A 12,534-nucleotide genomic window follows, 5' to 3' on the forward strand; every position below is an offset into this window, starting at 1 on the left:
ATGATAGGAGTGAGAAAGCATCATCCCACTTACTTCCTTCGAGACTTCAGCAGTGATGCAGAAGTGAAAGGCGATACTTGGTGAGACAGTTCTCAGAAAGGAGATGGGATGGACAAGTCCCCAGTCGAGGTCCCGTTCTCCCATTATGAAAAGCAGCAGCTCACAATCTGCTGCAGAACTGCACCTTGCACTAAAGTAATGACTCCTCCATTCCCATATACTGTACATATGACTGACTATGCTCAATTATTTTTCTCCCCTGGACTCCTTCACAACACTGCAAAAAGCAAAAAAAACCCACCACGAGTGTACTTATATTTTTCAATGTAGCGATGGCAAAGCCTTAATTATGCTATAATGTCTGCGTTTGGAAACTTAAAGAGCTCAACAGCCCATAGAGCTATGAAATAAATAAACAGTGAATTATTACTAGCATGGTAGAGGGGGAGAGGTGTAGGAGGTGGAAAATTTCAGTTTTACTTCTAGCTCTATCACTGACTCAGCCTGCACTGGGACATGAGCATCTCTGTCATCTTCCCTCACGAGGTACACACAGATGACAGTGATCTGCTCCCGATGACTAACAAAAGGTGTTATGCAAATCAAAGCACATTACTAATTCCTGCCCTGCCCTTCATTAGTGCCAGCGCGTAGGTGTACCTAGAGGAAGCTGCTTCTTGCTGACCAAGCAGCAAAGCAGGATTGTTCTGCAGAATGAAGCTGACCCCTCATGTAATTTGGGAAGCCTGATGCTGGTGAGAGTGCATCCAACACTCCAGCTGCCTGCAGGAGACACACAGCAGTATCAGAGAATACATTTTCGCCACCAAATGAAAAGGGGAAAAAACACTCCTCAGTGCAGTCGCTCAGGACAGTCATGCCAACATGTTTATAGCTCCCTGTTGCACCTAGCCAGGTTAAGCTTTAGACAAATACCAAATGGCTTCCCAGGAGAGTACAGTATGTGAGGGACTAATGCAGACAGCCAGGTTGTGCTCCCCAGCTGCAGACAACGCAGCATTTACATCATCCCCATGAAGTCTCTTCACTTCAGTCTTGGTGAGCTTACACACACGTGCACACATCTTTGCTGACAAGCAAAGGAACCCTACTTAATTCCAGAGACCTATTTAATAGAACAAGTGTCATGTCTCATGTCTCTGCAGGTCAGGCAAGGGATAGAGAGATGATGATCTCGCGCTGCTCTCCTTATGAAGAAAAGAAAGTTACTAAGAAGTTGGAGTCACCTTAAGGAGAAGGTAGTTGGGAAATATGGGAGCCCACGAGGTCAAATTACTTTTATAGATATGTAAAGAAATGCCACATTAATGGTTAGGAACGCTGTAATAGCCTTTCATTTGCTGTAAAGGACAGTGAGCGACCGGCCAAACGCACTGCAGCTTCCTCTGAAGGTAACCTCAGATCCCACATTCTGAAAGCTAATCAATGTTGTTCAGATTTCAATTTCTTCTCTACAAGGTGAAGTCAAACCTAATCTAACAAATGTCAGTCTCAGATGTAATGCTGCTAGCTGGGTCTACCAGTGTAATTTAGATAATCATTAATAGCATAGCTGTATAATAAAACTACATGTCACTTACAACTTCATCTGAGGTTTGACTGGCAGATCTTTAAACAGTTTTCTAAGTGATTGCTTTTACTTTCTTTGATTGGGCAGTCTAAGAAATGGTTTAACCCCACGGTACCTGAGCTTTTAGGGAATAATCTCTCACCCTCCCCATCCCAGCCGTCAGATCTGCTGCTTAACTTTGGGATAACCAGAACTTGAGTGGTGGTTTCTGGGAATGACTTTACACATATATAGACATAAAATAAGCACGGCATCTTTCATTAAACATAAATGGTGTGAGTGTTTCCTTTCCACCAAGGTTTCTTCTCAAGACACACATTTTGCCATATTCCAGGGATATTTTGGGTATCTGGTGGGATTTCTCAAAGAAGCTCAAGAAACTATAAAGCTTTCAAATATTGAAAAAAAAAAAAAAAAAAGACTTTAGCCAGAAGCTGCTTTTAGCACAGTCTCTTGAACTCATGATAACCTCCAATGTATGGCTGCAGCCAAGTGCTGCCAAGTGCTGCCAAGGTACAGAGCTATCTGAAGTCAGCCTTTATTTCTGTAATGCTGATCCAGTAGAAACCTATGTGCCACAGCTTCTCAGAATGCAAGAGACTGGACAGCCAAAATATAATGGAAGTCTGATGAAGACCTAACCTGAGATGCCAGGTTTGATCTGCCAGAACAGAACAGAAGTCAGCAAGGAATACTGAAGTCAGAGCATGGTGCAACTGTGGCTATGTTGTCAGACTTCTCGGTTTTCCTTGCAAAGGTGAAAAAAGAAATCTGTACAGAAAACCACACCACTACCACCTTTCAATGACCAACCTCTGCATCAAAAGAAGAGGTCAGGAAAATCACTGCTCTGTGATAAATATGCATGCAACACCACACAGGACTCAGTGGCAGGCAGCACGCTGCCTTGGAGGTGGGTGCCACTGTCCCACCTTCTGGGCTGATTACGAAACTGAAGTCTGCAAAGGGTACTGTAAATAAAATATGGGCTCCTGGCAGGTTATCAGAGGAGATTTCCTCTGAAACAGCACTAGCACTGTGATTTGGGTCTCACCGAATGCTCACACGCTAATTGAGACACTATTCCGTTAACAAGAGTTTCTCTTCTGTAAACTAGTGAAAACCATGAAGTGTCTGATCCAATGTTTGCTTCCTTCTATTATAAACAATTTTAAATCTGACATGAAGCCCGGAGGAAAAATATTACTTGTAAATTCATTCTTATTTTGACTGTGAGGGAATTTCCAAGCTAGTAAAGCACATGAAAGAAGAAAATTCAGTCTTACCTTATCGTCAACATCACTCTCGCTGTCACACTGTGGGTTAGAGAGAGAAAAAGATAATGTGAAAAACCTTTATGTAGAGAGATTTTTTGCATCATCTGCTTAAATCTTTAGGATAGCTGTTTATGATGTTCTCAGTTCAATGAAACATACACTTTTGATGTCTGCAGTAATGCCTTTTAGATTGCCAGCATAAACCAAAGCCAGTTTCCCTCTTTTTATACAAAAATACGGTGTACTCATACTTTAATGGGTGACAGAGAACTTTAAACAAAAAAGACAATCAGCTATGCATTATAAAAACAACTGTACCATGAACCCCACAACAGAAAGCGGCCCTTTGAATCAGCCCAAACTGCACAATATATCCTAACGGTCCTGCACTGCTCCACCTTGATAAGCACTTTGTCACCTAACAAGGAAACTGTAAAACCAGCAATCAATTTCTAATTTAATGAGTGGTACCAAGAGTAGTAATTACAAGACATCATAAATTCTGGTCCATTTTTTAGTTTGAATCAGATGACGATCCCAGGAGGAAATGTTTGCTCATAAAGAGTTTTAGAGCAAAATCTCTTTCAGCCTCTGAAAATGAAATGCACAGCACAGGCGGCTGTGCAGAAAGGGAAGTGGAGCATTGAATGTTTCAGGACATGCACTGGGGAAGATTGGGGAACATGTATGAACCCCGGGTAGTCTGTTATGCAAAGTGAGCAAAGCGTTCTGCAGCGTTGGTGCCCAATGGGCATTTCCTCCTACAGGTCAGGCTGCATTTCTGCAGCCCTGGCACTCTGCAGCTGTACTGTTCAGCAGGACAGAGCAGTGCCCAGCCACACTGTGGGAATGGGCCACAGGAACGCGTGTGCTTCAGTGGCATTAGTGTAAAAGAGGGAATTGAACGCTGTGTCATTTTGCTCATTCTCACTCCTCCCATTGGTGCTGTCATGTCTTCTTATCCAAAAGTCACAAAGCAGAAAATTCAGCTGTGACATTCTCCGCTTTCCGCAGATTTCTGAGAGACTATTTAATCTGTTTTTCTTGTGCTTGGCACACGAAATGATTGACCCCAAACACTTGAGGAACATTTTACTCTTAAATTCTCTGAAACACAAAAGCACACGAAGGACAGTGACAGAGCAGAGGGGTCTCCCGCAGAGATTCTGCAACGAGGACTGCTCAGCTTTCCAATTTACTCCTTATTTCCATTTACCTTCAGAGGAAACACTTGCTTTAAAGCAGCTGTTTTTCTACAGTCTTGACTAAGCAGAACTCTCTTCCTTTTGAAATGAAACGGTGCTTCACACCGCCCCTCCTGATCTACAGCACAGTTTCCAGAGAAATCCAACTGTTTAGAGCACCGCACACAGCTGTAACCTCATATGGAGCCATTCTGGAACATTAAGAGCCCAAGGCAGAGAGGGATGCAGTGGCAGGATGGGAGGGTGCTGCTCTGTGGGGCTGCAGGCCAAGTCTCTTGGGAGCAGCAGCACAAATGCCTGCAGACTGCATTAAGTCCTGGCCAACTGCTTTGTGCACAGAGACAAGAGCGTCCGAGAGCTGCATCTTTAGCACGTGTTTTCCTGTGAGCTCTTTGTGCTTTCTCATAATTTTTATTTTCATCACTGAGCCTTATGAAAACTACTATAGGAAACACAGTTGCGCAGATCAGACATTCAGAGGGAAGTACAATCAGTCCTGATAAATCATCAGCAGCAGCCATTTGCCACTCACCCAAACCCACGCTGTGCAACCACAATGAGAGGTCCCTGCTCCGAGGAGCGCCAGGCCTGGAAGGACATGGGCTGTCCATCAGCCCTGAGCCGTGCTGGGACAGGCCTGCTGGGCGGAGGCTGCCCCAGTACTGACTGCGCTTCTGTTTGCTAAGACGGTGCTAATTTGTGCTGACAAAGCAACACAGTCATCAAAAACGAGGGGGTGGGGAGGAAGATGCAGTCGCAGGGTTGCACTCTGTATTACTGACACACCCCTGAGGCCTTTCTCCTCCAGCCGCGCTGAGCCCAGCCAGCAGCATGCGGCTGCTGGGGGCTGCGTGCATTCCCTGCTGCCAGCACAGCCGTGAGCATCGCAAACATGGTATTATTTTAGGCTCTGAACCCACTATCAGCTAAGGGAACCTCAGCACGTGTCCTGCCCAAAGCGCTCAATCCACCTGCACACTGACAGGCAGCGGATTTCGATGATGATTCACTCTTGCAGACTTTGGTCTAAAGCATACTGCAGTGGATTTACTCTTATTGCAAAAATGGAATAGAAATTAATAACTAAGTCCGTGTTGCTTAAATTTTATGCATAGGCAATATCTACTCACATTTTAATTTGTACAGTGACTTAAAATGAAAAAATAAAAAAATCACATACATTCAGAAATACGATGTCTAGAAAACATTCAAAACTATCATTAGAACTTGGATGCTACTGCCCGTAAATGTGGGTAAACAGGTTACTAATGCAACAGCACTACAAACAGTAATAAATCTAGGTTTAAAATATTTGAGAGCAGATGTAGAAAATCTGGGGGAACTCAGTAACCATTACCATTCCAACAGGCTGTAGGATTTCAGTTGTCTCTCTGGCTTTTTGTACCACAATCTGTCTCTGCCTTTCCTGCTGTATTACAACGTTAAGAGAACAGGCTTTTTCTGGCTTTTAAGAGAAGATTCTCGTTGAAAACAGATTTGGCCTGAAAAATCCTTACATCTATAATGAATACAAAAAAACCATTGCAGATGGTTTGTGTTTCTAAAAGGTGCAGAACTGCCTTATTTAGATGCCTAATTTTGCTTAGTACCAATATGCAACTTTGCCTCATGTAGATAAGCGCAAGTTGTAAAACGCAAGTGAACCATCAAATCCACATGCTAAGTTTTATAAACAGACATACGAAGGAAGCAAACATCTGCTCTCTGAGGACACATTTTTCCTCATTCAGCATCGGAAAATACTCCATAATTAATTGTTTTTAAAATGAAAAAGCAAAGAATTTTGTTTCATTTTAGCTTACATCTTCCTTAGCTTTATCAACAGCGTTGCAGTCCTGCATCTGAAGAAGCCAATGGGGCCCATGGATGCAAGTATAGCTCTGCACTGACACAGATCCCAGCCATGCAGTTGCGATTGCACGATGTGTGCTTTAGAAACTGTCCTTCTGACAGCAAGTTGCACAACTTCTCGTTCATCCCCTGAAACAGCCGCCCTCTGGCAGTGTGCTCAGCCTGACTTCCCTGCTCCGACTCTCGCAGAGCAGGCGCACAGATTCCTCTGGTGCAGCTTCCAAACCACCAGCATACCACATCTTAATGCACATAACGACGAAGTCTTTAACTGAATCAAAGCTACAGGTGGTCTACATGATGAGAGGAAACGGGGAGAAAATGAGCACAGGTATTTGTATGATTTGGACTTCTGCTCAGTGTACAACGTCCTGGAAAGTGGGGAACTGACCACAACCCTGGGCACGGCTGCCCGCTCACATTAGCTCCCACTGGCTCCTACAGGGAACAAACAGCCTGCTTTGGTGAACAAGTCCAAGCTTCACCATTCATTTAGGCTTTCTTCTCTTTAATTTGGAGAAATGTGCTCCCACATCGGCACACAGAAACAGGAACCTGCGGGCTGCTGAGCACGCACCGCACTGAGAAAACAGCGACAGCAAAACCAGATCTGCCCAGGACACTGAGAAAAACAGAACCGCATTGACCCCATCCCCCTGGGGGGGTAAAAAGCACCGCAGATGGCAATGGGCTGGTGCAGTTTCTGTGGCAACAGCCTGACTTATCTTTGCACTCTCTATTCCCCAGCCTCCACCTCCCTCCCTGGGTCAACAAAAGCGACTTGCATTGGATTGGAGTAGGACGGGCAGGGACTGTAAGGGAATAATGAAGTCAAAAGAGAAACTTGGGGTTGACCCAGAGGATTTTGTGCACGTCTGAAGAGTCAAGTGGCTCAGGGTGCAGGAGCAGAGGGCTGAGGCCCAGCAGGGCTGGCGGTGCTCCCCCAGGAACACATCCACCTCCCAGGCAGCTGCGGGGGGACAGCAGCCCTTGTCAAAACAGAAGGTTAAAGAAAATGAGGAGAATGGCAACTGTTGACAGCTACGGGGCTCATTGAAAGACAAAAGCTTCAATTACCTGGATTTTTCTAAAGGCCTGTTAACACTCCTGGTCTATAAGCGAAACTGTAAACAGGCATTGTGCTGAGTTCATAAAGGCTTGTAAAAGGGTTATTCACTGCCTTCTGCCAATTGCCTCTCAATGCCACCAGAATGTTTGCAAAGCCAAACCCTAATTGTGCTGCTTTTTGGAAACGTTTCCTTGCAGTGCACACTCAAGTCAGAAACAAGCCTCCTTTGCCGCAATGTTCAGCAGAAACAACACAGAATTTGGGCTGAACTCGCCCAGTGTGCAGCAGAAAGCCCATGCAATGGCCTTCCCCTGCCTCCTTCCCCTTCTGCCCTGTGGAGGAGCAATGAGGCTCTGTGCACTCTGTGCAGGGGACACCCCAATGGCACCGGGCAATGGCACGGGGCTCTTCCCATGAAAGTGGCAAGATCTGTATTACGGTTTGTTTGTACTGAGATTACACATCTTCTTTTCTGGTAAGTTCAGGAACCATCAAAATAACAGTCAGCTCTTTTTATTTGCCCTCAACATTATAACTTTCAGATCACTCAGTTTTTGTTTGCATAATAGGAGTCCTCCATTTATTACCATGAAACCAGGCTGTCACATAGCTGCCTCACGCCAGGAACCAAAGTTTTAAGATTAAATGAAAACAACCCAAGTTTTGCAAGGCTGCAACAAGATCGGCAACACTTCAGTGTTATGTCATCGAGTGCAGAAAAAACACAGTGTTATCTGAAATGGGGCACGTCTTCCACATTTTAGAGAGCGACGCAGAATTCACCTTATTCATGTAAATGCGGCATCTCCCACTCAGCCCAAGCCTGGAGGTGTTAAGATCTGCGCCGTGGCTGGGCAGCCCCAAGGCTGCTGGGTCCCGTTGTGCAAGCACTGTACGACACAGAAGTTACAGGTTCCTGCCCAAATAGCTTGCAGAAAGGCTCACTTTTCTTTACTCAAAAACGCACATACCTACAGGTATTATTTATATCATGCTTATGAAGATGGTGATAGACATCTGAGCTGGCTGTGTGAACAAGCAGATTCCAGCCCGGAGGGACATGTATCCTAATCAGGCTATCTGCCAAAAAAATGGCGTGGGGAAGCATAAGGCAGAAAGAAGAGGAGCCCAAAACATTACGTAAACGATCTATAATATTACAATGCATGCTGACAGGTTAGACTACACATCTGAAAAGTTGCACGAGATATACAAACCGTGCAGATAACCACAGAGCTTACACACCCACTCAGTCCCAGAGGATGGCCGTGTTTCTGCTCTCTGTTATTTCCAACTGTATTTAGTCACTGAGCTTCCTTTTAATAACGAGGTTCGAGGAAGCATCAGGCCTAAAACCTGGTTTGTTATTGCTTCTTTTAAAGGAGGAGGTACAACTGAGTGTATTTTGAAGAGCCCTTCCCCCCGGTCCCATTTGCTGTGCTGCTGAGAGCTGCTCACAGCAGCAGTGCACACGGATGCGCGGCCGGGTGTGCAGGGGGAGGGTGTTGTTTCCTATTAAGTCTGGCATCAGATTCATGTCTGCAGGGGCTTGCTTAAGATGATAGGAAGAGAGAGTTTTATCATGAGCCAGACTGACAGAAAAGCCTGCTAATGGGACTTGAGGCATACACAGGAAAGAAAGTGCCAAAACATTAAGCTACCGCCAAGTGTCAGAGGGCCACTGATTTATTGCAGCAATTTTGCCACTGTGTCCTTTATAAGGTCCCACAAGTCCTTCCTCCTGGCAAGAAGCTGTGAGCTGCTGCAGCTCGGGGAGAAGCTGAGATGCAGAGAGCAGAAAGTGTCCAAGCGCGAGGCGGGGGCCGGGGGGGGGACGGAAATCGAATGTTGACTTGAACTTGCCCCAGGCAGCAGAGCCCTCTTAGCTCCACTGCCTCCCTGACAGTTTGATGAAATGAGTCAGGGCCTCCCTATGGCTAGACCAGCTCAGGCTTCCAAGCGCTGGGGTAGAGCTGTAAGAAACAGATTGAGCCTCAGGGCAGCAATTTTTTTTTTCTTTTTCTCTCTCCTTTTTTTTTTTTTTTCCCCTTTCTCTCCTCAGCATTTGGCTGGGGGAAGGGGGAGGTTATGAGCACTACAGATGTATAGGCTGAGCCTTTGTCTGCAGAGGGGGAGGGAGAAGAACAGCAAGAGAGTATTAGCTATGGCAGCCGAGAATAGCCCTGAGCACTATAACTAATTTTGAGGGGCAGTGATGCATTGTACGGGCTGTGTGCTGTTTGGTCTGAGGGGGCCCCTGTTGTGAAGCAGCAATCAAGAGGACATTTTGTTAAGTGACCAACAGCTGTCATCTGCAAGCCCGGCGCAGGGAAGGAGGGAGCAAGGGGGAGGGAGGAAAAGAAGGGGGAAAAAAACCCGAGCATTTGTCCCTTGCAGGCAGAGCGCATTAATCCAGCAATCTGGCACGGCTTTCGCTCAGGCAGCACTCGGCGCCTCCGAAGAGTTGCCTGCCACCCAGGGATGGGTGCCTCTGCCCGCCCAGCACAGCCAGCCTCCGGCCTCCGCAGGCCCGCCAACCCACGCTAAAAATACTGTTTAAGTCTCTTTTCATTCCATAAAATTGAGTTGATCTGCTGCAGCTTAGGGTCAATCCCTCAAGGACTGTTTTTTCCCCCCTTCCCTTTTCCTTAGCACTCATAAATTAATCAGGAAGACCCTGACTAAGTCATTTCATGCTGTACAACATAAAAGAAAGTCCCCGATGATCCGGGCGAGCATCTATTAAAAGAGGGAGGGGGGTGGGAGGAAGGGCTGGAAAGGAGGGAGGGGAGGGAGGGGGGAAGGAGAAAATCTCAACCTTTTTTGATTTTTTAGGATAAAAGCTGGAGGACTTTGTTACAAATTCTAGCCAACATCAAAACACCTTAAATAATTCAACGAACATGTTAAAGGGAAGAAGCTGAATGTTGCTCTGATGTTCAGTTGATGCAACGCAGAATATTACCCCAAACAGCACAGCCTGTTAAGGGAGGCAGCAGCCTTGAGCATTTCAGTTCTTTAGAAAAATGTCAGAACCTGTAAAAATCATAATTTCCAGCAACTTTTTTTTTTTTTTTTTTTTTTTTTTTGCATGATATAAACTCGGCGAGACTGAAATGTAGGCTTCTGACAAGCTGTTAACAAGACAACTTTAGAAATCTGTCTGGAGCTCTCAGGGAGATGGGCTGCCATTTCACTGCTTCGAAGAAGTTCATGACATGACAAGCAAAAATCAGGGAACACAGACCTAAAAACCACGGTGTAATTTTCATTTGCTTCTGTCGTGAAAGAATTCAAGCAGAAATATTAGAAGGGTGCACAACTAAAAAAGCCAGCAACTGGAAAATCACTGCTGTGGTTTGACAAGCGCATCTTCTATGCTGAAAATGGTTTCTTTATGATTACACCTATATGCAGGAAACCAATTCTGGGGAAAAAACAAGGGTAATCACAAATGATTCCCTGAGATCTGCAAAGTAAGATTTAGAGTTGCCCACGTTAAGCCAGGCCCAGGATCGACTCCATTGGTGGAGAGAGCCATCTTGAGAAGGTGCCAAGAGCCGCCAGGTTGCTCTTGTTTGTCCCTGTGGCCCCCAAAGTGAGAAGGGCAGAAATACCTTTCTGTAAGGCTGCCTTGTTCCCGAGTCTTGGCAGATGAGTGCTGGTACTCGACTTTTTAATAAAAATATGTTGATTAAAAACAGAAAAGCCAGCATCCTCTGCCACCTATGCAGCAGTGCCCACACGAACTGAGAGCCTTTCTGCCCGTTCTGCCGCCTTTACCTCCTCCTTTAGACCTTAATACATCCGCACAATGATTTTCCATAATTTCTGGATGATTTAATGATTTCTTTTCCAGAATCAATCTGTTCTATTATACTGTTAGAAAAAACAGAACTATCTATCTATCTTCATACAATATATCCCTTTCTGTGTGTAATCTCTCTCTCTATTTTTTAAGCATTTAATGGTGGGTTGATAGAGCTGCCTTGAAGTCAATTTACTGAATGTGACTGACTCATTATATCCGCACTTACAGCATTTTGGTACCCCGGCATGGATGCTTTGGGAAACTCACAGACAGCTCCACAAATACAATCCTATGGTAAATTTCAGTCCATGTTCAACAAGAGAGAGATTGGACAATGTGGCTCTTTTTCACTTGTAATACCTGCAGTTATACCAACAGGTAATGTGAATTACAGGCAAAATTTAGCCCAGCCTTTGCAAGGACCAAGCAAATAATGAACTGAAGCTTTTTCACCCCATTTCTATCTCAACTCATTTCCACACAGCTCCGGTGGTGCAATCCCACAGCCTTGCTTGGGTAATTGAAAGGACAGCGCATGCAGAGTTGAATGGCTGACACTGCATTTCACCAATTTACGAAATGGAGGAGACTCCGACGAGAAAAGAGACGCAGTTTGCCCCTCTTCTGAAGCACTCACAAGTTCCTTTCATTCTCCCCTTGGCTGGGCATTGTGTAACCCGTCACTCATTTTCTTTTCATTAGACAGACGCGCTAGGAGACATTACAGCCTCAGTGCTGGATATAGATTTTCACCAAGAAACTAGAGAAACAACCATTACTTTCTTATTCTGCAGTTGTAAGCTCTGACTAACCCCATTTGCCTGCAGAAGACCTCCTGCCTTGCTGCCTCCTTTTACCATAAGCTGGATTGGAGTTACCCAGCTCTGCTGCCCTGGCTGCTCTGGTGTAAGAGAATTCACAGTGACGCACAGTGCAGAGCCACTTGACTTTTGTTTAATGCAAGGACACCTGGACAGGACGTACCCAGCAGGAGAAAAGTGGCTTAAAGCCATTATTTACAACACCGAGAGGCTGCTGCAGTTCGGACGGGGAGTAAACCTTCTTCAAAATGATGGAGTTTAAGACTTAATATGGATACAGCCAAAAGCCACTTTAACGATAATGATCTGTCTAGTAATCTCCCACTTACTGTAAACATCAGTTTTTTCCTTCTATTTGGACTGCAAATCTAGTCCACTTCTGTGCCATGTCCACGTCACTATGGAGTCACAAAAAAGTACTCTGCCACTCAGCCACTAGAAGAGGATTTGTTAACGTACCCCTGCTCTAATGGCAAACATTTAGTTATTCTCAGCTCTCTGGCTCCACGGCACAGAATTCTGTTAGGAAGTTTCATTTACATATTCATTTAGAGGAGAACATGCACGGCTGTCTTCCCTCACTGCAGAACCACCATTAGCTGCAGGAAGCTCTTAGAGAAAATTTCAGCGTGGAACTCAGCAGGGACAGCACTTCTTAATACCTTAGTATCCTGCTTAATACCAGTCACCCTCCAGAAGGAGGGCGATGGGTTTGCGGTGAGGAAACCTGCTGTGATTTTTAACAGCTGATTCACATGAGTGGTTACTGTATTTGATTTATACATTTCATTTCGTATACACATGCACACTTTCTCTTTTTCACGTGCTGTCAACTTCCTTCCTCCTTCCTGCTTCTCCCTGCGCTCCAAGTGGTGCAGCGAGAAGAGA

At 45.2% G+C, this 12,534-nt stretch overlaps 1 protein-coding gene across 22 annotated transcripts in view; it reads right to left on the reverse strand.

Annotated features, from left to right (window-relative positions):
* Positions 1–12,534, reverse strand: part of FBRSL1 (fibrosin like 1) — a 422,126-nt gene that overhangs the window by 147,415 nt on the left and 262,177 nt on the right. For all 22 annotated transcript variants that reach the window (XM_085238396.1, XM_085238401.1, XM_085238379.1 and 19 more), the window contains one exon: positions 2,878–2,907. In XM_085238396.1, the coding sequence (XP_085094522.1) occupies positions 2,878–2,907 (30 nt within the window). The remainder of the gene's footprint in view (positions 1–2,877; positions 2,908–12,534) is intronic.

This window comes from Meleagris gallopavo, chromosome 17, assembly GCF_905368555.1.
Source record: "Meleagris gallopavo chromosome 17, MGAL_WU_HG_1.1, whole genome shotgun sequence".
In the NCBI taxonomy this organism is placed as follows: domain Eukaryota; kingdom Metazoa; phylum Chordata; class Aves; order Galliformes; family Phasianidae; genus Meleagris; species Meleagris gallopavo.